Below are 22,777 nucleotides of genomic sequence, written 5' to 3'. Positions count from 1 at the left end.
AAATCTTTAAAAAAAAAAACAACTTTGTGGTGACTGTGTTTATTTTTTTATTATTTTTCAATTACAGTTAACATTCATTGTTATTTTATATTAGTTTTAGGCGTACAACATAGTGATTAGACATTTATATAACTTACGAGGTGATCTCCCCAGTAAGGCAGAACCCACCTGACATTACAGTTACTACCTTATCATTAACTATATTCCCTGTGCTTTAATTTATATCCCTGTGACTATTTTGTAACTACCAATTTGTACTTCTTAATCCCTTCATCTGTTTCACCCATTCTCCCATCCCCCCTCCTATCTGGCAGCCATCAAAATGTTCTCCATCTATGAGTCTGTTTCTGTTTTGTTTGTTGATTTTGTTCTTTAGGTTCCACATATGAGATTATATGGCACTTGTCTGACTTACTTCACTCAGCACAATACCGTCTAGGTCCATCCGTGTTGTCACTCTGGTGACTATGTGAGGGTGTGAGCTAGATTGGATAGCCGGCAGCAAGCTATTCTAAAGGCGATTAGTAAACGCAGAAGCTGCACAGAGCTGGAAGGCACGGCACGCTAACTGATCTCCCCCTGTGATTGGAGACTCCGACCCAGCCTACTCTATCCAAGCGGATTTATTGGAATCCATGCTCAATTGCTCATCCCTCTTCCCTAAAACCAGAATTCCAGGCAGCCATCAATGCAGGAAGTCCTTTCTTTCTTTCATCTTTCGTGTACATCCTCCTTCTCTCTTCCCTTCTCCCCAGCCCAAAGTAAGATTGCAAGGCTGGAAGACAATTCGGAAATGAGTCTCCACTGGCATTAAAGAGAGGGAAGTCAGAATTGTAGTTAATCATGTGTGTGCATTCTGATCCCATTTCTCCAGAAACCACCACCATTCAAATTAATGATGTATTGGCAAGAATATCAATTACAAATTCTATACTCCTAAATGATTATTGATCAGTAGAAAGGAACATATAACTCATTCAACCACCCAACACACTGCTAAATCCACCATGAAGCGTTGGTCTTCGCTTTCCTTGCTGTGTCAGCAGCAGGAAGCCCAAATAAGACTTCCTCCGGCTTCAAGCACTTTCATCACAAGCTTCCAGGAAACCATGGCCTCCTGGTTCCGTCCTACCTTCCCAGGTGCTCTTCTCGGTCTCCTGTCAGCTCCCTGACCACCAGCCCTGCAGGGCCTAGGCCCTTCCTTTTGTCCTCTTCATATTCACTGCCTGGTGATGTCACCCAGGCCCACGCTAAATGGTCCCTTTGCAGACGACACCTGTCTTTAGCTGCCAGCCAAGCTTGTCTCACAAGCACCAGGCTAGGTCCAACTGCCCACTCAACACCCCCACCTGAATGTCTAGTTGACATCTCAGTTACCCCCAAATCACACTGGGCTTCTCTGTAATCCGGTGTCCCCCGTCTCAGCTGATGCAGCGTTTCTTCTGGTTGCTCAGACCACAGCCCTGGGTTTCATCCTGGCTCCTTTCATCCCAGCGTCCAAGCTGTTCACAAATCCAGCTGGGCAGACTGACCAGGTGCAGTAAAGGTACAAAGGGTGAATATTACTGGAAGACCGTTCTTCACAGGCCTCCCATTTCTGCACTGGGAGGGCACAGGTGCTGTCTTTTCAAGGCTGTCTGTATAGCAAAGGCTTGGAAGGCAGAGATCGTGTCTCTTACAGCCAAGGGCAGATGTGCTTAATGTCCTTAAGATTAACGCCTCCTACAGAGAAAAAGCAGGTTGCTTGCTGTCTATAACAAAAGATTTGGACTCCCTACGTGTGAGGTTCCTCAGCTGGGACGCAGACCCACTGCGTGCACAGCACACACATGGACGGTTCTGCATCGTCTCCATGGGGCTTGGGGGACAAGCATTAAGTGACACAAACGTGGAGCTCACACTTCTTGCTATGCTGTCATCAAGTCCGTTCTCCAACTCACGAGTCTCAGGTCTTATTCCAGGATCCATAAAATTGTGGCAGGTTTACTGTAAGTTTGCACGTCAGCAGGATCTCAGACCCTTCATAGTTCTTGACACTGAGAGCATGGAGCAGGCTATAATTAGATATGTAGGGAGCCCACAATGCTTTTAAGAATATTGTACTTCACGCACTCATCTTTCTATGGATAAGAAAGCTACTCAGCTGCTATCAAAGATCATTTCTTTCGGACTAGGCAAGGAATGTGATGAAAAACGACATCTTAGGGCCAAGAACGAGACTGGAGAGGCTCTGCCAGAGAACAGAAACTAAGCCCCGTCAAGGAACACTTCTCACTCCAGAGGCAGGCGGTCTGGCACTATTTGTCCAGTGGAATTTCGACTTGGTGGACCAGTGACCACTCACGTGTCCTAGTCTTTGCCTTTCAGGTGGGAAATATTTCTTGCAGACGGCCTGTCCCTGTCACCACGTGCACCTAGTCTGTAAAGGACCACTTGTAGTTTTCTTTTGTAGGTTTCTGTAGAAGACGCATCTAGATGACAAGACCCTGGACTTCAAACCTGATATAACTGGAGGTGACTCTGGGTGTCCTAGGACGGGGGTGAGCCTATTTTGCAGGTGGGAGGGCCTGAGTAATTGTGGTCAGAGGGCAGACGCAGGTAGGTGGATTGTCCTAATGGCCCCCGTTTGTCACGCCCCCCCATCCAAACTTTTGGTGGGCCTTCCCATCCTGCCTCTGCATGTGAGCACCGGGGCTGCAGCAGGCCTGACAGAGGCTTGGAAAGGCACTGCCAAGTTTCCGTTCCCTCCCTTGCTCACTGCAATCGCTACAAAAAATGCTGGGGCAGGTCTGAGCACATCTCCAGGTTCCCCAGCTGAGGGAACAGTGTGACATGTGGAAGAGAGCCGAGCCAAGCCATGCCAGCCAAGGCCATCCTACACCAGCCAGGCCCGGCCAGCTCACGTCAGATATGTGACGGTAGAGGCAGAAGCCAAGACCAACCGTCCATGGTACAGACTGGCAGGGGCACCCTCCACTCTACAGACTCATGAAAAATGGATGGTGGCTGCTTTCAGCCTCCAAGGTCAAGTGCGGGTACTAGGTAGTAAGAGCTGATGGACAAGACAGTTTAACTGCTTTGTTCTTATCTGTCTGGATACTTTGGCCTTGAAATTCAATTCATCTAGATTTTTATGTCTTTTCATTCTCACAACTGATATTACTTCAGGGCTCTGCAAACACACTTCTAAATAGATGCATGCTTTTCTACAATGAGGAAAACACTTCAATTTCTATCATCAGGACATGTGCACACATAGGCCATGCACAAAACTTCCAGCACTCTATTACTTGGAGGAAACTGAGCTTACTCAAGGAGTCAGCCAACACAGTGTCTCCTACCCCAACCCCCTCCACTACTGAAACAGTAAATGAACCGAATCTAGAAGACATAAATGGGTAAGTTGTCTAAATCTGTAATAGATAGTCAATAATTAACAAGAAAGAAAAAGGATAAGAAGCATTTCTAAGCTCCACCATTTTAAACTTTATTTTCACTAATGAACTTTACTTTGTGGTTTTGTAAAGTAGTGTGGCTACTCAAAGTTCATGACTCAAGTCATATTCAAATGACAACGCTCTGCCCCAGTAGAGCTGGTGATACCAACACAGCCCACCTTGGCAAAGTCTGGGTGGAGGGGCTACCCTGTCAGATAGGGCTGACGTGATGAAATGCAACTTTCTGTTTCATTTTGAGCAAATATGTAATTTTGTTACCTTATCAATTTTATCCATAAAACAAAAAAAAACTGTAGATGTCATAACATAGTCAGAAACTTTCCACATATTAAGAACCACCAACAGGTCACCAACTCTCAGATAGCATACCAAATTTTTGCACTAAATTAACAATACTGCGCCATATTAATACAACCTGTTGTCATCTGCAGCTTTTAAAAATTTTAACTCTATTACCTCAAAATATTCAAATACAACAATACTCCCATCTAGTGGATAAAGAAAAACATCTGGATTATTTCAGTCGTGAACAGCACCACCATAAAATATAAACTAAAACTACAATGAATTTAAATAAGTTTATTCTGTTTTTAACACCCTCAAAGTACCCCCTTGAAAAAAAAATAACCCATAAAATGGTGCAGTTGCTCCCCGAAAAGGAATGGATGGGTGACACACTTTACAAAACACTCTCTGGAATCACGTGTAAATGTTACTCTGAATCTCATTTGTCGTCATCAATTTCTTCAGCATCTCTGTGCTCTGGGGAATATTCTGAAAGGAGAGAATAACCTAGTTAATAAAGTGAGGGTGACAATGCAGTTGGAAGCAATTTATACCTCCAAGACACAAACAAAGAATGGCACCCAAATGGAACAGGCACTGCCTTTCATCGCCTCTTGCAAACCAACAGGCAGTGGGTCAAATGTCTAGGTGTGTGACCCTGTCGTCCAAAGCTCTCTGAGGAACGTCACAGCCCCTGCAGGCCGTGGGAAACCACTGGCAGCCCGGAGGCAGGCACAGCGCTCTGGCTCGGCCCCTCTGGTGTGCACTCTGGCTTCCCTCGCAGCCACCACCACACCCAATGACACTGACCCTGCCCTCCAAGCGCCCTGACAGGCCTCGCCCACCTTGAGCTCACACTGCTCCCCCTCAGCACACTTCAGCTAGGATTCACCCAGCTTTCACATCCAGCTGAGGTGCCCCGTTCCCAGTGGACCCTCGCCTCACTGCCTTCGCCCTCCCCTCAGCTGGCACAAAATGGGGCTCTTCTGCATCGGCCTGGCATGACAATCACCTGCCCCACCTCCAGGCTCTGGAGGCCCCACAGCGGGGGGGCCACCTAGCGCTGGGGGGGTCTACACAGCAGGCACTCAGGAGAATTCCATTGTGCTGATCAAATACCACCTTTATTCTGCTGGAATATTCTGCTGGAGTTGGCTCATTTCAATACCACTTCTAGATGGACAGAATCCATGAACTCAGGGTGACTATGTGGTCACTAAGAAAGCTACTCTTCAATATGGCCACCTCACCCTCCCACAAATCCTTATGTTTAAAGCAAGAAATGAAAAGGTTAAACATGTTATTTAAATTTCCCCTTCAAAGAATATTCTGAAAAGCCGAGCAGTGACTTAAACGCTGTGTGACAGCTGAGTCACAACTCTCAGAACACGCCTAGGTGTAGATGCGCACCGCACTACAGTATAAACAGAACAGCCACAGCCCCTGGTTTCAACCAAGTGGGAAGGGCCAGTTAACTACAGAAGCAGACAAAACGTTGTGTGTGTGCCCTGGCATGCATTTTTCTGGGAAGGGCCCAGGTAGATACAAACTGAAAAAGGAGAATAGGTTTATGTCATCTTCACATATCCAGTCCCACACAAAATGAAGTGAATAAATGTTACGATAACTGGATCTATACTATGCCTTCTCAAAAACTACCACTTTCCTGGGCCGGCCGAGTGGCACGATGGTTAAAAACTGGCTTGGGACGCCAGAGAGCTCAGGTTCGGATCCCACATATGAGGGCCAGTGACACTGCCCTCTACAGCTAAGATGCTGCACAACAGCTCAACCTGGAGCTGGGCTGCTGTGAGTCGCTGGCGACGGCGTAGGCTGAAGCCCCTGCTGCAGTGGGTTGCCATGGGCTACCGTGTGTAGCCAGCAGCCAGTGTGAGCGGCCAGCAGCTGCAGTGAGCGGCCGTCCAGAAGCCGGCGACTGATCTGCCTTACCTAGGAAGAGCGCAATGATGGTGCCAACTTGGGCCAGTGAAGCAACGTCCTCCACAACTAGACTGAAGAACAAAAGGAAAGCAACTTGTCTGTTCCCCTTCCCCCAATTCCCCAGCACTGTTCCCATCCCAATTCCCCAATAAAAATCTCTAAAAAAAACCAAAACCACCACCTTCCAAATTGGTTGACTTAATTCCAAATTAATTAAATGCCTTCTCAAAAATTACAACCTTCCAAATTAACTAGTTATAGAAACTTCTTGAACAGTAAAACCATCTTTCTACACAGACATATGGGACTTAAATACATTGCACTCATCCATCACACCTGATCAAAACACTCAGGTTACAGAGGTGTATCTATAATAGAAAAGAGAGTGACTCTCACCTTCAAACTGCCAGATTAGAAAGCTTTATCTTGAGAGAAAAAGGATCTCTAAGTGTTACTTAGGTTTTAAACTGACAGCATATATTTACGGTATGTTTGTTATTAGGTTTATTATAATAACTCAGCTATTAAGTCAGTGAGTTAAAACCTTACCTCAACCAAACCTTTCAAGCTTCTGGAAGAAAGTACAGGCTTAAAAGCTTCAACTGTAATTAGGTCTAATTTCATCACATCAGTATAACACAAGTACAGAATGGCGGGGATTTTCCATACTTGACAGTAACTCAGAACTATAAATATACAAGAAAAAAAACCACTTAAGTTTTCTACTACAGGATTTTTAAATTAAACATCTCTAAGTAATAAAGGCTGTTTTTAAAAATAGTTGTCTCTGTTGCTTCTTTTAATCAAAGCATTTACTGTAATTCTGAACCGATTAGAATGCATATTTTCTTTCAAAGCCATTATTTTCCTAATATTCTCTTGCATTTGCAAATATGTTTATTTTGCATATCCTGAACATACTGCTGAGACACATCTTAAGTAGCTACAAGATAAAATTTTGCTGACTATAATAAAAATGTAAGTAACAAATATACAACGCATAACATAAAATATTTAGCCACTTATTCTAATTAACAATATTTAACGAAAAAAATCCTTTATTAACCAATAACAATTTATTTTATAACATATTAACTACTGAAAAGTCAGTGACAATCTAATTTTGACATGACACTAGGATATAATCAGTAAAAGGAACAAAAATAAAGTATGAAAGCAACCATCAAGATTCAATAAATGAAACCTTCCATTTTGACAATTAAAACATACTTTATTAACTTTTCATATGCCAGCAATTTACATATAACATAGGCTCACCAAAGACCAAAAAGAAACAGAGCAACTCTGAAGGGTAACAGTTAAGAACTCTGAGCTGCTCTCACATGGTAACTTTGTCTGGAAAATTTTTAAACACAAACCAAATATAATGTACTAGCAACTTAACTACAGGTATCAAGGACAAACAGCAATGCTCAAAGGGTGCCAAAAAAATGCATACATTTTTAAAAAGGAAAAAACTGTATTAAAATTGTAATAATATATTGCAATAACAAAAGATAAGTACAAGCCATGTGTACACATTTTTTGGGCACCCCCAGTATTATTAATCATCATTAGCACACTACCTCAAAAAGATCTCTAACATTCAAAATAACTATCAAAGCAATAAGAACGTAAATTTACGAATTTTAACACCACCTGCTGCAGGAAGATCATGCACAATATTGGGTTGTTCTAGCAGTGAACAGCATGGAGGCTCTTTGAAATTCTGTGTTTTTAGGGCTTTCAGGAAAGGAGGATGAAGGCTGCTGGTAGATTCTGAAGTTTTATAATCGGTAACATGTCGACATGTGAGAACAGTTATTTGCATATTCTTCCTTGGAGACGAACCAAAAACCTAACACAAAATGGATTTCAAATTAACATATATATGCATATATGTGTACTTTTGTTATGGAGTAGAAACATCCCTCTGGTTGCTTAGCTGACACCACCCACAGTAATATCATGCCTGCAGGGGTAGAAGTGTCCATGGAAAACTGCACACATGCTTTGCCGTCCTCTCACCCAGGTTTGATCTTGGTTATGTCACCTTCTAGTTGGGTGACCTTCTCCACCAAGTCACTTTCCTCATCTGTGAACTAAAGGCCAGCACTACTTTCCAAGGGAGTGTCTGTGTAAGTAAAGGGAATTAGGAGCAAAGGTGGCCAGAGAAGCTCTTCTAACAGCCAGGAACATCATCCAGACTGAGCCGCTGTGAGCCTGGCAGTACTCACCTTCCCGTCAGCAGTCCCTCCCTCTCCTAACCACCCATAATGCCGGCAAATATAAGTAGTTCCCCCTTATCCTCAGTTTTGCTTTCCGCAGTTTCAGTTACCCGTGATTAACCGTGGTCTGAAAATATTAAATAAAAAATTCCAGAAATAAACAATTCATAAGTTTTAAACTGCACATCGTTCTGAACAGGGTGATGAACTCTCGGGCCATCCGGCTCCAACCTGCCAGGGACATGAATCACCCTTTTGTCCAGTGCTGCCTGTTAGTCACTTAGTAACCCTCTCGGTTATCAGATCCTGTCTTGGTATCACAGTGCTTGTGTTCAAATGACCCTGATTTTACTTAATAATGGCCCCAAACTTTTATTAAAGGATATTGTTTTAATTGTTCTATATTATTATTAGTTATTGTTGCTAATCTCTTGTCTAATTTATACATTAAACTTTATCATAGGTACATATGTACAGGAAAAGCAGAATATATAGGGTTCGGTACTATCTGAGGTTTCAGGCGCCCACTGGGGGTGTCTTGGAGCATATTCCCAGCAGATAAAGGGGGTGAGGGGGCTACTGTATACAACTGTAGGCAAGTTTCAATTGCTCTATGTCCTCTTCAATTTGTATTTGATGGATTTCCAAGGACTCTTTCAGCTTTTAAAAATCTATGGTGCTATAAACAAAGAAAGCAGCGGGCCGGCCGAGTGGCGCGATGGTTAAGAACTCGCTTGGGATGCCAGAGGGCCCCGGTTCGGATCCCACATAGGAGGGCCAGTGACACTGCCCTCCACAGCTAAGATGCTGAACAACAGCTCAACCTGGAGCTGGGCTGCCATGAGTCGCCGGCGGCGGCGTAGGCTGCAGTCCCTGTGGCAGTGGGTTGCCATGGGCTACCGCATGTAGCCAGCAGCCAGCGTGAGCGGCCAGCAGCCGCAGTGAGCGGCCGTCCAGAAGCCGGCGACTGATCTGCCTTGCCAGAGAAGAGCACAATGATGGTGCCAGCTTGGGCCAGTGAAGCAACGACCTCCACAACTAGATTGAAGAACAAAACGACAGCAACTTGTCTGTTCCCCTTCCCCCAATTCCCCAGCGCTGTTCCCCTCCCCGCAATTCCCCAATAAAAATCTTAAAAAAAAACAAAGAAAGCAGCTATTTTTAAAAGGAAAAAAAGTAGATTTTAGGTCGTTGCACCTTGTTTGAAAGAATTTTATGAAGAGAAAACAATGGCTATTTTAAATAACAATAGAAGTGAAGATTTATATTAATTATGTGTCATAAATGATTTATAAGACTAATTTCATTGTATTAGTTTTGTAAATAAACAGAAAAAAGTTAATACTATATATATTTGTTACCAGTATATCCCATTTAAGAGACATAACATTTCTCACAATGTCTAATTTATCATCCTCCCTATAATACTCATTACTTATAGTCTGAATCCACAACATCTGACAACTCTGTTGGACTGTGCATGATTATCAGAATTATGTGGCAGACATGAACCAAACAGCAAGAAGACCCAAAGAGTATCCTTGGGGTAAAAAATACTGATTAAGAAATGTTGTTTGGAAATGCATAATTTTACTTTTTTTCAAGTCTGGAAGAGAAAAGTCCCATAGTACAAAAATAATAAAATTTATTTTATGTAATAGTCAACCTACATAAATTAAAAATAAAAATTGATACAGCACTTTCCTACCCTTCTAAGATCTGGCAAAAAATCTGGTGAAACTTACCCCTAAAAAATACACATGGGTACATGAACATAAAATCATGTATATAATTATCAGAAGGTCCCTTTTTCAACAATTCCTCACTTAATAAAATGCATTAAATAACTTTTAATAAACATTTCTAAGTATGCCAATCGGGTTTAAAACAAGTACATCTAGAACGATGGAAACTTGTGTACAATTTAAAACAAGAGAAACAAATTCCTTATTTCTAGTTAAATTGTAATACCTGTACAAAAATACACCTAAGATTTAAACTGAAATGTTGTAAAATGCATATAAAAGATCTACTTCATTTAAAAATAATATGTAACTGACAAAATTATTATTCTCTAAAATTCCTAGTTCAGTTAAATTCTTCATTGAAAAATTTGTTTTATTGGGCACATGCTATCTATATAATTTCCCCACAAAAAGCAGCCTCAATTAAGTCATCCTAATGCTAAGAAAAACGGATCTATCTTAGAGTTTGGAGGGCTGCAGCTGACCCCCGTTCTCACCTGCTTCCTGCTTCCCGTTACCCTGCATTTCAGGCACTGTCGTTTTCACCCTTGACCATGATCCTGTTGTTTCATGCAGGTAGCTTGTTTTTCTTTCAAACAAAATAATAAGATGGATGGGAGGAACTCAACTGTTTTATGCTTCTACGACCTACAATCTTTGGCATGATGCTGATTATGTTTGTTAAATAGGTTCTTTTATTCTTTATACTCTGTAAAAATTCCTACAATATTTTTAGGAGAAAACCCAAATACTCTCCCCACTTCAATATCTGACTATGTAGGTTTAAGGGTACAGATACTGGACCCTTCGCACAAGGCAGCCCCTGTCGCCCAACCACGCGCGGCCTGCGGCTCTTACCTTTTCCAGCCACTGATACTGCTGGTCTTCAGCAACATAGCAGCTACACTGACAAAGCAAAACCTGCAAAACCCAATTCCAAGGTCAAATAGATCTTATACACACCCCAACTATTACCATATACATATCATCTGAATCCTAATATTAGGCTTAGATAACTTATTTTCTGCAATTTGCTTGGCTTATTTTTCTTTAAAATTTAAGAATCAAGCTACTACTGGCGATTACTATCAGAATAAAATGCATAGTAATAGAGCATCCACAAGGCTCAGCATATGAGACACTGAAGACACCCCAGTACATACCATCAGAATCCGCTTTAGAAAACAGGAACGGTACCAGCCCTGCTGCCCTTCTGAGGGTCACAAACTGTGAAGACCAAACTCCAAATAAGTGTAGAATATACGCGCTAGAGAAACACTAGGTGCTACCAGAGCACACGATGGCAGCCTGACAGGACCTCCCCCAAATGGGATCCAAAAGCGTTGCTAATGCCTGGGAAGATGGTGTTACCTTAGAAACCAAGTTCCAGCTCATATGCTCAAGGTGAAATCATTTGCAATGCCACAAAAAAATGACATTCCTGATTATGAATGCTATTGGAACAATATTACCCACAGAAGTCAACCATGTCTGCTATTAAAATACTGTCATACGCTAACAAATGCACAAAGGAAGCACAAGAGGGGAAAAGGGGGCCCCAGGACAAGGGTGAAGAAAAAGGCTGGATATGTAATTAGCTGGCTACAGAGGTAGGTTCTAAATAATCAAGGTCTATATCTAACCAATAAATGGTACAACCAGGTGCAGAAATTTCTCCTACTTGATCTTCACTATCTATTCTAAAGTGAAACCTTTCCACTAAGGGTCAGGTAAAGAATATGCTTAGTTTCCTTATTTATTTCCTAGAAAAACTGGGTGTTTATAAAAATCGTTATGAAACTTCAATAACTTTGGATTACATGTTTTAGAAATAAACTACAAGTATTACAAAATGAGATTCTATAGTTTAAGGCTAACATTTGGTCCCTACCTTTTGAAATAAGCCACATTGTACTACAACGTTATGGAATTACCGACTTCCTTCACTGTTTGAATCCCTAGCCCTGGCCTTGGTTCAAATGCTCAGCAGCTGTGGGAAGGTACGCTGTTGGACAGCAGATGGGGAGACACCGCACCTGCTTGGCCGCCTCACCTGCCTGACTTGTTTCCACAATTGCCCAGCACGCTGTCCTCTGAATGCAAGGATGAGGGGGACAAGTGCCATCCAAAGAAATCATTCAGCATAAGCCACGGAATGACTTAAAAACTGAGGACAGGGCCAGCCGAGTGGCTCAGTTGGTTAAGAGCTCGCTCAAGAGTGTGAGTTCCAAGCAACAGCAGTTCAATTCCTGGCCCGAGCTGAGCAGCCGCTGAGCTGCCAACAGGCGGCAGGATGGCTCAGCTTAAAAAAAAAAAAAAAAATGAGGACAAATTAGGCTGAAAGCTTGATGTCAACAGAATTGTATTTAGAACGCATGAAGCATGCGTTTGTTCCACCAATATTAAGTGAGTTTCTAGCATGTCCAGGCACTGGCTAAATACCAGGTATACAGCAGTAAAGGAGAATTCCCTGCCTTGATGGAGTGAACATGTTTTTTACATGTTTAGAGTCACCAACTAAAATAATTTATTGAATGAGAGCAAGATTTAATATCTAATGTTTACAGTTTGTTTCTAAGTTATTTCAGAATTTCCTAAGACTTTTACCAACACACTGGATATGCCATATTAATATTTATAGAAAGAACAAAGTGGTTACTACCACTGCTGACAGGCGGAATGCCTCAGCCCCAAAGTAAATACAGAGGAACATGGAATTCAAATGAACATGACACAAATGATGCCTCCATAACTACTTGTTAAACATGTAAGTTAAGTCCCACATACCGAGGGATTCGATTTCAGATGATAAAACACGCAAAAAGCCTCTGTGGGGGACAGATGTGCGGTGTCCGTTGTTCTACACCATTCATTCCAGAGTTTAGCACAACCAATTTCCTCCCAGACTCCTGAATTCATAACAAATGATGACAAAAATGCTGTGAAAAACAATTCACATCAGTTAGTGTTTGGTTCTTCAAGTTGCATTTTCTGTTCAATAAAAAAGTTAAGTTCATTCAAGTCACTCTAGAATTCTAGGGCTAAAAGGGCCATTCAAGACCATCAACCTTCCACCACCATTTTACAGAAAAGGAAACTGAGGACTTACGAAGTTAAAGGGCATGCCCTGAGTACAGGTGGTATTAGAGCTGGGAACCGGGAAGACAGGTTTACTGGCAGACTTTACCATCCTCTCTCAGTGCAACACTTAGCTGGAAAAGTTTAGGCCAGTAGAACTTTACATAAGTGAGCCCATAGTTACTGACCATGTGCTTGTTCTGTGAGCGCTGAGGCTACCGTACAGGGCAAGGGATCTGACTGCTCACCCCAGAACCGGTGAACCCCTAAAATCATACAGGTATCTGAACTTGTAAAGTATGTGGTTCTAGCTGAACTGCACTGTTCTAACTTTAATCTCTCAAATGGTGTCAAGTAAGTAAAAACTTTAGAACTTAAGTACTCAAAATGTTAGTGATCATTGTTATTTTTAGAGTTTGTTAATTCAAACATTTACAAACAGTTTTGTAAATTTTTTTTGCTACAAGGGGGCTGTGTACACATGCCACCTGTCCCCTCCAAGGCTGGCCAAAATAGGCTCAGGAGCCTAAGGAATCCCAGATACCTCAACACTCTAGAACCAGTTCCTTAGGTCTGTAAGTTCCTGAAGCCAAGAACAGTTCCTTTAAATCTTATTTTTTAAGTTTATCAAAAAGACAGTGCCACATGAGCAGGGACAGATTTTACTCAGAAACAAAGTTACTCTGCTATGAATTTTTCTAAAAGAAGCAACAGATAATTGAAATCTTTTATGATGAAAAGAAATAAGTAACTTGAGATTTTGTTCTTTCAACAAAATGTGTAGTTTAATGCATTTCCACTTACCTACTGCATTATTTCCTATAGCAATTATAAACTGGGAGCAAGGATATTTTTCTAGCAGAGAAATGTCCAAAGATGTTTTCGTTTGTCTTCGAAGGAGCCGCACCTCCCTAACACAGGAAACAAGACACAACTAAAGCAACTTAAATATAATCAATATCATATTATGATAAAAAGAATACTGTATGATTTTGTATTAAGTAAAATGCAAGTTTTAATTTTATAAAGAACGTAATTATAATCTTCAGGAAACAGTAGATTCAGGTGACAATTCGATTTTTAAAAATCTAGACAACAGATTTAAAAAAAAAACAAAAAAACACAAGGCTGACCAAGTGGCTCATTTGGTTAAGAACTCACTCAAGAGTGTGAGCTCTCAGGCCACCCAAGTGGTGCGTTGGTTAAGAGCTGGCTTGGGATGCCAGCTCTGAGCAGCAGGGCCCCGGTTCGGATCCCACATATGAGGGCAAGTGACACTGCGCCCTCTACAGCTAAGATGCTGAACAACAGCTCGACCTGGAGCTGGGCTGCCGTGAGTCCCCGGGGACGGCCTAGGCTGCAGCCCCTGCTGCAGTGAGGTCCTGTAAGCTACCATGAGTGGTTGGCAGCCAGCGTGAGCCACCGTGAGTGGCCATCCAGTGGCCGGCGAGCGACTGCCTCAGCCAGGAAGAGCGCAATGATAATAGCAACATGGGCCAGTGAAGCGACGTCCTCCACAACTAGACTGAAGAACAAAGCGACAGCAACTTGTCTGTTCCCCTTCCCCCAATTCTCCAAGCGCTGTTCTCATCCCCACAATTCCCCAATAAAATCTTAAAAAAAAAAAAAAAAGAGTGTGAGCTCAGAGGGTCGCCAGTTCGATTCCCGGGCCGAGCTGAGCTGCTGCTGAGCTGCCAATGGGTGGCAGGATGGCTCAGCTAAAAAACAAAAACAAAAAAACAAAAATAACATTCAATATAAAATTCCCCGAGAACTCTGCAACAGGGTTTTCAGGCTGTCCACCTGACCCACTGACCAACATCACTAAAGAGAGGACAAGTGGGCACAGTGCACCCCCACAATAAGAAACAGCAAGCACCACCTTCCGAGCATTCTTGCCAGCAAAATATTGAACGTGAATCTGACCTAGCCTCCAGAAGGAATGTCCATTTACAGGAAATGGAGGTGATGAACACAAGCGTTAAATAACACCACGAGAACGCAATCAGACAAACCCAGGGTGTGGGACATTCTACGGGGCAGCCCGTTTTCCCAGCAGGGGCAAAGGAGGGGCAGGGCTGCCCGGAAACGAAGCTCAAGAGACAAAACATCTAAGTGTAATGTGTGGACAGTGTTAGGATTCTGACTTACACAACGCCACTGTCAAATGTCACGTCTGAGACAACTGGATAAATATGATCGTGGACTATTAAATAGTATCAAAACTATTAATTTTGTTGGGGTGATAATAGTATAAGAAAATGCCTGTAACTCTTGAGGTGCATGCTGGAAAACGTAGAGGTGAAGGGCCACAGTGACTGGAGCTCACTTAGGGGTGACGGGAGATAAAGGTGGCAAAAATCTTCATTTTACTATTTTCTCCAATTTTTGTGTTAAGAAAATAAAAAACATTATCCATCTGCCACTGGCACATAATGCTGCTGACTGAAGTGTGGGGGAAAGAATAAAAAGGACTTAAGAGAGCTGTCTTATATCTGTGAGCCAAATACATGACAAACTGGGACACAGAGGTACAGACAGCACTGGAGTCTGGAAGAAGTTTCAAGTCTGCAGGAAACGACCTAAATCAGTGCTAAAGGGAGCCTTGGAGGCCGTTCCGTTCAAGAACGTGTGAACTCAGCCCCTCCACCGAAACTGCAGAGCGCCACACGGGCTCGCCTCCACTCCCGGAGCTTGGGTTTGCCAGGCTCACCGTGGGCTTCCCGGGGCCCGGGGCAGAGCGGGGCCGCGGACGAACGGCCACCACCAGGGTCCGGTGCCAGTCGGGCCCGGATGTGGAACCGCGGCCGCAGGCCCGACCGAACCGCCGGCTCCCCGCGCCAAGGACCTCACCTCTTCCGCGCCAGCTGCCGCCGGACCTCCTTGTCCTCGGGCGTCTCCTTCCTCCTTTCGTCTTCTTCCTCCTCGTCCTCCGTCCCGGCTCGGCACGGCGCCTTCACCACCTCCCCAAAGAACGTCGCCGCCATAGTGGCCCTCACGCCCTCACAGCCTAACCGGGGCGCTACAGGAACGCGCATGCGCCCACACGCACGCGCCCGAGCAGCACCACGCACTCCACGCCCCTCACGCCCCGCCCGAGCCCGGCCCTAAGTTCCGCCGCTCACTGCCACGCCCTCCTGCACCGCCTCCGAGCACTTGCCCTTAGCATCGCCACGCCCCACGCCTTCTAAGCACCGCCCCTAAGCACTGCCACGCCCCCTGCCGCCAGCGCGCACACGCTCGGGGCCCCGAGAGTCGTGCAAACCCAGCGTTTTCTCCGCAGTGTGAGCGACAGACTGCGGGCGACAGGCAGGAGCCGAGCGGGGGGCGCGGCCCCGCAGAGGCCGACACAGGTCAGGGCCTTCAGTCCTGACAGGTGACCGACCCGGAAGAGGGGCTTGGCCGCCCTCTCCCCTGTTTGTAGCGCTCCGAAAAGAGGCCGGCTCCGCTGCCTTACCCTCTCACTCCGTTTCCGTTTTGCTTCTACGTTAGGAGCGATAGGGGTAGCTTTCGTTTATTAATCTCCAGACTCCAAACTGCGACCGCTCCCCGATAGGTGTCTGCCCGGGGCCCGGCGCGTCCTCAGGACAGTGGACAGAGGAAGGATGGAAGGGCAGGAAAAAACACAGTGCTTCGTGGTGTTATAAAAAGGAGACCTTTACTCTGGCAGTAGGAATTCACATTTCAAAAGCTGATGATCGTCAAGCTGATCTAAAGACTTTATGAGAATGCAAAAATAGTTGCTTTTTTAAAACGTGGCCATTTCTAATACAAAATGTTTTCACTTTAAACAGCCTTTCATTAATGAGCAAAGTGTTTAATTGGTTCTCTTCCTTAACTTTTGCGGGAAGACAAACTTCACGGAACACTATTCCAAGCAGGAGGAAAAAGGACAACTGACCATAGTTTACATGAAAAAACCTAGTATTGATTGCAATGAAAAATAAAAGTCCATTTACCTAGATTTAATTGTGCTGAAACTATTAGATGACATTGCTTACATTTGGGAACCTTGTCAATAGTCACAGAGTTAAGTACTAAGGGGTCGGTCGGCAAAGCCTCTTGAGATAAAAAAAAATCTCAGCAAGTTGTTAAAAACGTCTTGTTTTAAGATGCAGAAGAAACAATCAGCAACAAAAGCATCTACATAAAACCACTTATTTAGCAATTTTACACATTACTGCAAAATATAAGACTGGGCTTCGAAGCAAAATTTGAACATTTAAGTATAAACAATAAGATCAAATTGCTATGCCATAAGAGCTTAGGAAACTTTAGGTATGGTTAGTGGGCTAGAATATACAAGATTACCAATGTGATGTATTAAAACTGCATTAAGACTCCTGGATTAATTGGCTTTATAGAATGACAGAATTGCAAAGTAAAAAGATTGTTTGGCTATCACTTTGTCTTAGTCTTTTTGTTGAATAAAATAACGTCATTTTTACCAGTAAGGTCCTCAATTTGATTTCACAATTATATTATGAAATCATTTCTGAAAAGCATTAAAATTATAAATAGGGTAATGATAATACATTTGGCTATGATTAAAATTCTGCATACTTTTTAGAGAACGTTTTACAAGAATGTTAAGTTTCAAACAAAAGCTTATTTCATGCAGTTACAATAAATTTAGGCCAAGCACTTAAAAAAAGGCAAATATATGTTCAAATTAAATACTAAACCAGAAAACCAGAAAAGGGATTCCATTATGAAGGAAGGCTGATGATACAATCTCAAGTACTGACAAAAATGAACCCCACCACAGCAAATTATAAATTCAAAATTGAAATCCTTTCATTACACTAAATTGTCAAGAAATTTTGCAGTCTTGAGAATTATTTTCATTTTATGGTATTTGCTGAGGATTTAACATACCCAATAAAAAATTTCTACGAAATTAAGTGTTAAGTATGGGACTGAATATAGGGTGAAACATTTCATTAGAGGTCAAAAATCAAACTCCATGTGCCTAAAAATATCATTTTATTAGGAATTCTTCCCTTTCTCACCCGCACTAGTAACAGGATACTGGTATCAGTATTTCAGATGAAAGTATACTATAAACAGAGAAAAGGACAGACTCTGTAGGTTAGAAATACTCTATTCTGGCTTATGTTAAGAAAAAGAAAACGACAACAAAAAGCCTTTTTTTAAGCAGACATGCAACCACAAACAAATTTCTCAAGTAATCTAGACACTTGGTTTACCTGGATAACCAAAAAATATGCATTACATTTGGCTTTTAATGAAAAAGGAATAGAAGCCCTTAGGTTTCTATATTTTACTTTTTCAGATTTACACATGCAAATCATATTAATATTCACAGATATTTTTAAATGGGAAAACAACTTGCTTCTAACAATTCATTTTTCCAATAGCATGTTCTATGTGGAAAAGATTTGATAGTGCATTCATTTAATCTGGTGATTTTGATTTCAACAAATACCAAGTAACAAAGTAAAACCTCATTGCAAAGAAATTCTTTACAGTATCAAGACCAGGTTTTCTAATCCTAGTGAAGGCCACCATGAAATAGCCCAGACATGCTGCTGTTCAAGTTTGTTGTGATGAGATTGTACTACATTTGCTCAGTGTTCATAGAGTTCTAACTTTTAAAGTGCTGTAGAGAAACATAACAGGGTGTCACTGTATCATCTAAAAATACTATTTTGATCTTATCTATACCTTTTTATTTTCTGTTTAAAATTAAGACCTGCCTCATAATGAGGCACATTTTGGCATCTCGGTAAATGCTACCTGAAAGTAAAAATGAGGAAAAGCAGTTGTGATAGTCACATTCATAGCTTTCATAGAAAAATATATATTCCCTGAATTAGTCATATCAAGTGATCATCATTCAGTATGAATTCCAATGGTATAAACAAAATAAGACATTTATGGATTTTCTCTAATTATCTATTTCCAACACTCTACTTCAGAACTGGATTATCAACACTCCCATCATTGAATCCCTGGGTCCTTCTAGTTTAAGTTGTTTTGACTTTGGGCTTGTGAATTGTAGAGACTGGATCTTATTAAAATATTTGCTTCATTCAAAAGTCAAATAGGATCAGTGGCACTTCCTCTTGAAATGTGCATTTTTTCTTTCAGTCATGACACCATAGTCACAGGGGTCTGACTTTTTATATGCTAACACAGGACCCTTAAAATTAGCAGGTTGAGATTTTGAATGTTTTTCAAAATCTAAGTTTTTGCTACAGACCGTCCACCCACGTCCCATTGCAATCGGCCCTCCATATCCAAGGGTCCCACATACAGTGACTCAGTCAACCACAAACCAAACATATCCTATTGGGAAAAAAGTCCCATTGTTGCTGACGTGTACTATGTAGTTAGGCCAACTACTGAACATGTACAGACTTTTCCTTGTCTTTAGTCCCTAAACAGTCCAGTGTAACAACTATTTACACAGCATTTACAATGCATCAAGTGTTGTAATCTAGAGATAATTGAAAGTACTTGGGAGGATGTGCGAAGGTTATATGCAAATACTATGCCATTTTATAGAAGGGACTCAAGCATCTGCGTTTTTTAGGGGGAGGGGTCCTGGAACCAATGCCACCCACCCCTCTGGGGATACCGAGGGACTACTGTCTTTTCTTCCTCTAAGGAAGCAAGAAATTTCTTCAAGGCCCTTCCCTTTCTGACAAGGAATAATCTTATGAGAGGCTTTTTTTTTCCCACCTCTCCAACTACAGGCTTCACAATCTATTTCCTCAGAATTCTCTGTAGTGTGTGTCTCTACAAAGGCTTGCTGGGAGAAAGCCTTCCTTCCTACTCTGACTCACTGGGTTATGGCTTTCAGAAAATTCCTCCAAAGGTGCCAGGAGAGGGAGCAACGTTAGAGGTTAAGGGCAGAATGCGACTGCCAGTTTACTTGTGACCCCTGCTGGTTTTTCAGTCCCACTTCTATATGTTCATAGTCACTACTGTGCTTTTTCTTTCCAGGATCTGAACTAAAACACAAGCATTTTGCTATTAATATCTTCTAGCTCTTTTTCACTTTCAGAATGTATGTTTGTATCCTCCTCTTTATAAACAGTCAGTAATTTTTTCTTAGCCGCGGCAGAAGCATTTCGATGGGGCAGTTTTCTGCTACTCTTCCTAATCCAGACATTTTCTGGTCCTGAAATCGTTTGCTTTAGATTACTCATTATCTTTATTTTATTTGCAGCAACAGTAGCACATCTGCGGGGAGCTTTCTCAGGCACCATTTTTGCCTGCAGAGTTTCACTAGGCATTTGCATGGCATCCTCCTGATTAGGCATACATGGTCTCATTTTTGTATTGGGTTCTCTGTCTCTAGGCACAGATTCTGAAAAACGAGTGAAAGTTTGTGTAAATGCAAAAATCTTGTAACACAAGATTGTACTTACATTCCTCAACAATACATTCCTAAGCAATAAACTGTAATACTCACATTGCTAAATAGAAAACATAAGTGATCAATGACACTACACGTTTTTGACATTACTGTAACTTTCCATTTTCTTGTCTACACAAGGAAGTCTTGGGTAGAAGCCATCCCTCCTACCTAGCATGTTTTATAATCTGTAAGGATAACTGTCACTTCAAACAGTGGACTTGTTAAGAACGGGGTTAAGGACTGTCAGCATCATAAAGCTGCTCATCTAAAACGTTTCTAAAATCAGAATTTTTAAAATAGAACCATATATCAGTTTTAAGTTTTTGGTATCATTTCTAATACTCTATGTTGAACTACTTTATTCAATAGTTCTGAAATACTTCTCCAACACCTAAACAAGGAGGAAATGCCATCGTAAATATGACGACACAGCATCAGCTCTGCTTCAAGATAATTCTAACACCAGTATTTCAGTCAAAAAAACATTAAATTGGAAACTAGTAGATAAAAAAGGAATTGAATATTGATTCTATAGAACCGAAATATGGTTTAATCCTAGATTCATCTTTTTGTTTTCAAATATTTGACCATTTTTGGTAACTGGAATTGTTAAATCCTGGCTTCATTATAATTCAAATATTTTCTGAGCTAGCTGTGTGCCAGGCAGAGAGGATCAGGATAAAGATGCAAAAACAAACTAATTCTACACATGTAAGTACAGCGGCTGTAAGGAACTAAGTGCAGTGGCTCGTTGGTTAACAGTTGGCTTGGGACGCCAGCTCGGAGCAGCAGGGTCCCGGTTCGGATCCCACATGAGGGCCAGTGACACTGCCCTCTACAGCTAAGATGGTGAACAACAGCTCGACCTGGAGCTGGGCTGCCTTGAGTCGACCGCGATGGCGTAGGCTGCAGTGAGCTGTGGTGAGCTATCATGAGTGGCTGGCAGCCAGTGTAAGCAGCCGTCCAGTGGCCGGCGAGTGAGTGCCTCACCCGGGAAGAGCGCAATGATCACAATATCAACATGGGCCAGTGAAGCGACGTCCTCCACAACTAGGCTGAAGAACAAAAGGACAGCAACATGTCTGGTCCCCTCCCCCAATAAAATCTTTAAAAAAAAACAAGTGCAGGGTGCTGTGAGAACAGACCCTAGAAACCAAACCTGGTCTAAGGGGCAAGGAAGGCCCCCTTTGAACAAATGTCACTGCAGCCAGGAGCCAGAAAATGGAAGACAAAATGGCAGACAAAATGGCAGACAAAAAGCCCTGGAGAAACGCAGGCCCTCCATGCAGACTGAGGCAATTGTCCCTGGGCAGCTCGAGGTTAATCACTGGAGTCCTCCCGAGCCAACTTAATTTAATTTAGGTGGACTCAAAGCCAGGTTTTCAAATTTCAAACACAACATGAATTTGTCCTCTTCTAGGACAGAAGTATTTCTTGATAAAACGCAACTGAAGTTCACTAGCCCCTTAATGTTAGGCCTTATCTGTTGGCCACATAGCCTTGACGTCATTAACAATCAAACCATGGGAAACTGTCTTAAAAGCACAAGTCTTGTAGGGGTGACTTTGTAGGACCCCTCCCCAAGTTTCCAGACATTCAGCAAAGCCTAAGGACAGCTGTACATCAAGAAATAAAAACATTTGACATCTGGAGAACTGACTCCCGCTGTAGCCTTTTCACTACGGACTAGAAAATAAGGGTTTGGGGTTTTTGGCAGCTATCAAGTAACATTATTCTATTATTCGATAACAGTGAAAAGTACCAACTACCTGAGCTCTGAGCAACAGCGGTTCGAGTCCCGTCCGAGCTGAGCTGCCAACAGGTGGCAGAACGGCTCAGGTAAAAAAAAAAAAAGTACCAACTACCAACCTTAGTTTTCCCTTTTGTGAATGGAGATGTTTGCCCTCCCACCACCAAGGGTAAATGAGTACAGGTGAAAACGGCTTTTGGATTGACATGTTAACAAGAGAGTGAGAATTATGAGAAAGTTTCTACCCTCAAAAGGAAAGGCTTTCAGATTTTACCTTAAGTCTATGAAACTCACTTCAAAGATACGCCTGTGCTCTTCCCTAAGAGTTCCTGCGAGTTCTCCCCTAATGGGTTAGGAACTACTTTACTACACGAAATTCCCCACAAATGCATCAGTCCTTTTCACCAATTATGTGATTCACATGGTTTTCCTGTGAAATTCTATTTCTAAACATATGTTTTGTTCCATGTAAGTCACCAGGCATTGCAAAAACGTTTTAGCAGGCTAAGCTGCACCCATGAAGCATACCACGCTCTTTATTTGGGCTTTGCGGAGTCACACGCCTGAAGTTGGGGGAGTGTTTTCATCACTCCAAAGAACTTTTTCTTGGAAATTTTAAAATTATGAACATTAGTCTCTGCAAACCAACTCTAGATCCAAAGTCAATCTTTAGCACATTAAATCAATATTAGGCAAAAGCTAGTATATTAATATGCTACAGCTAGTAAGTGAAAAAAAATTTTTTTTTAATATATAGCAAAATTAAGGTGAAGTTTGTATTATGGTAGGTTAAGGATATACTATTATCACTCGACTAACTACATCCATTTGCATGTTGAAAAAGCATTAAAAACAGAAAACTGGTTCATTCCCAACAACATATCCAGTTGAGCACCAATTTA

General features: G+C 42.2%; 1 protein-coding gene across 2 annotated transcripts; it reads right to left on the bottom strand.

The window, feature by feature from the left end:
* Window positions 1–378: 378 nt before the first annotated feature.
* PSMG1 (proteasome assembly chaperone 1) lies at window positions 379–15,802 on the bottom strand. 2 transcript variants are annotated; one of them, XM_019655789.1, is made up of 7 exons: window positions 15,589–15,800; window positions 13,540–13,646; window positions 12,445–12,596; window positions 10,516–10,578; window positions 7,344–7,542; window positions 6,234–6,370; window positions 4,034–4,232 (listed from the first exon to the last, which is right to left on the bottom strand). In XM_019655789.1, exons 1-7 carry the CDS (start codon window positions 15,771–15,773, stop codon window positions 4,158–4,160), a joined length of 918 nt encoding a protein of 305 aa, XP_019511334.1. In that variant the 5' UTR covers window positions 15,774–15,800; the 3' UTR covers window positions 4,034–4,157. The 2 variants fall into 2 exon arrangements, with proteins under 2 accessions (XP_019511335.1, XP_019511334.1); XM_019655790.1 differs by lacking the exon at window positions 10,516–10,578 and having other exon boundaries at window positions 379–4,232; window positions 15,589–15,802.
* Window positions 15,803–22,777: the final 6,975 nt, after the last annotated feature.

The sequence above is a fragment of the Hipposideros armiger genome, unplaced genomic scaffold, assembly GCF_001890085.2.
Source record: "Hipposideros armiger isolate ML-2016 unplaced genomic scaffold, ASM189008v1 scaffold_246, whole genome shotgun sequence".
Lineage (NCBI taxonomy): Eukaryota > Metazoa > Chordata > Mammalia > Chiroptera > Hipposideridae > Hipposideros > Hipposideros armiger.
This window is presented reverse-complemented; position numbering and strand designations above follow the sequence as displayed.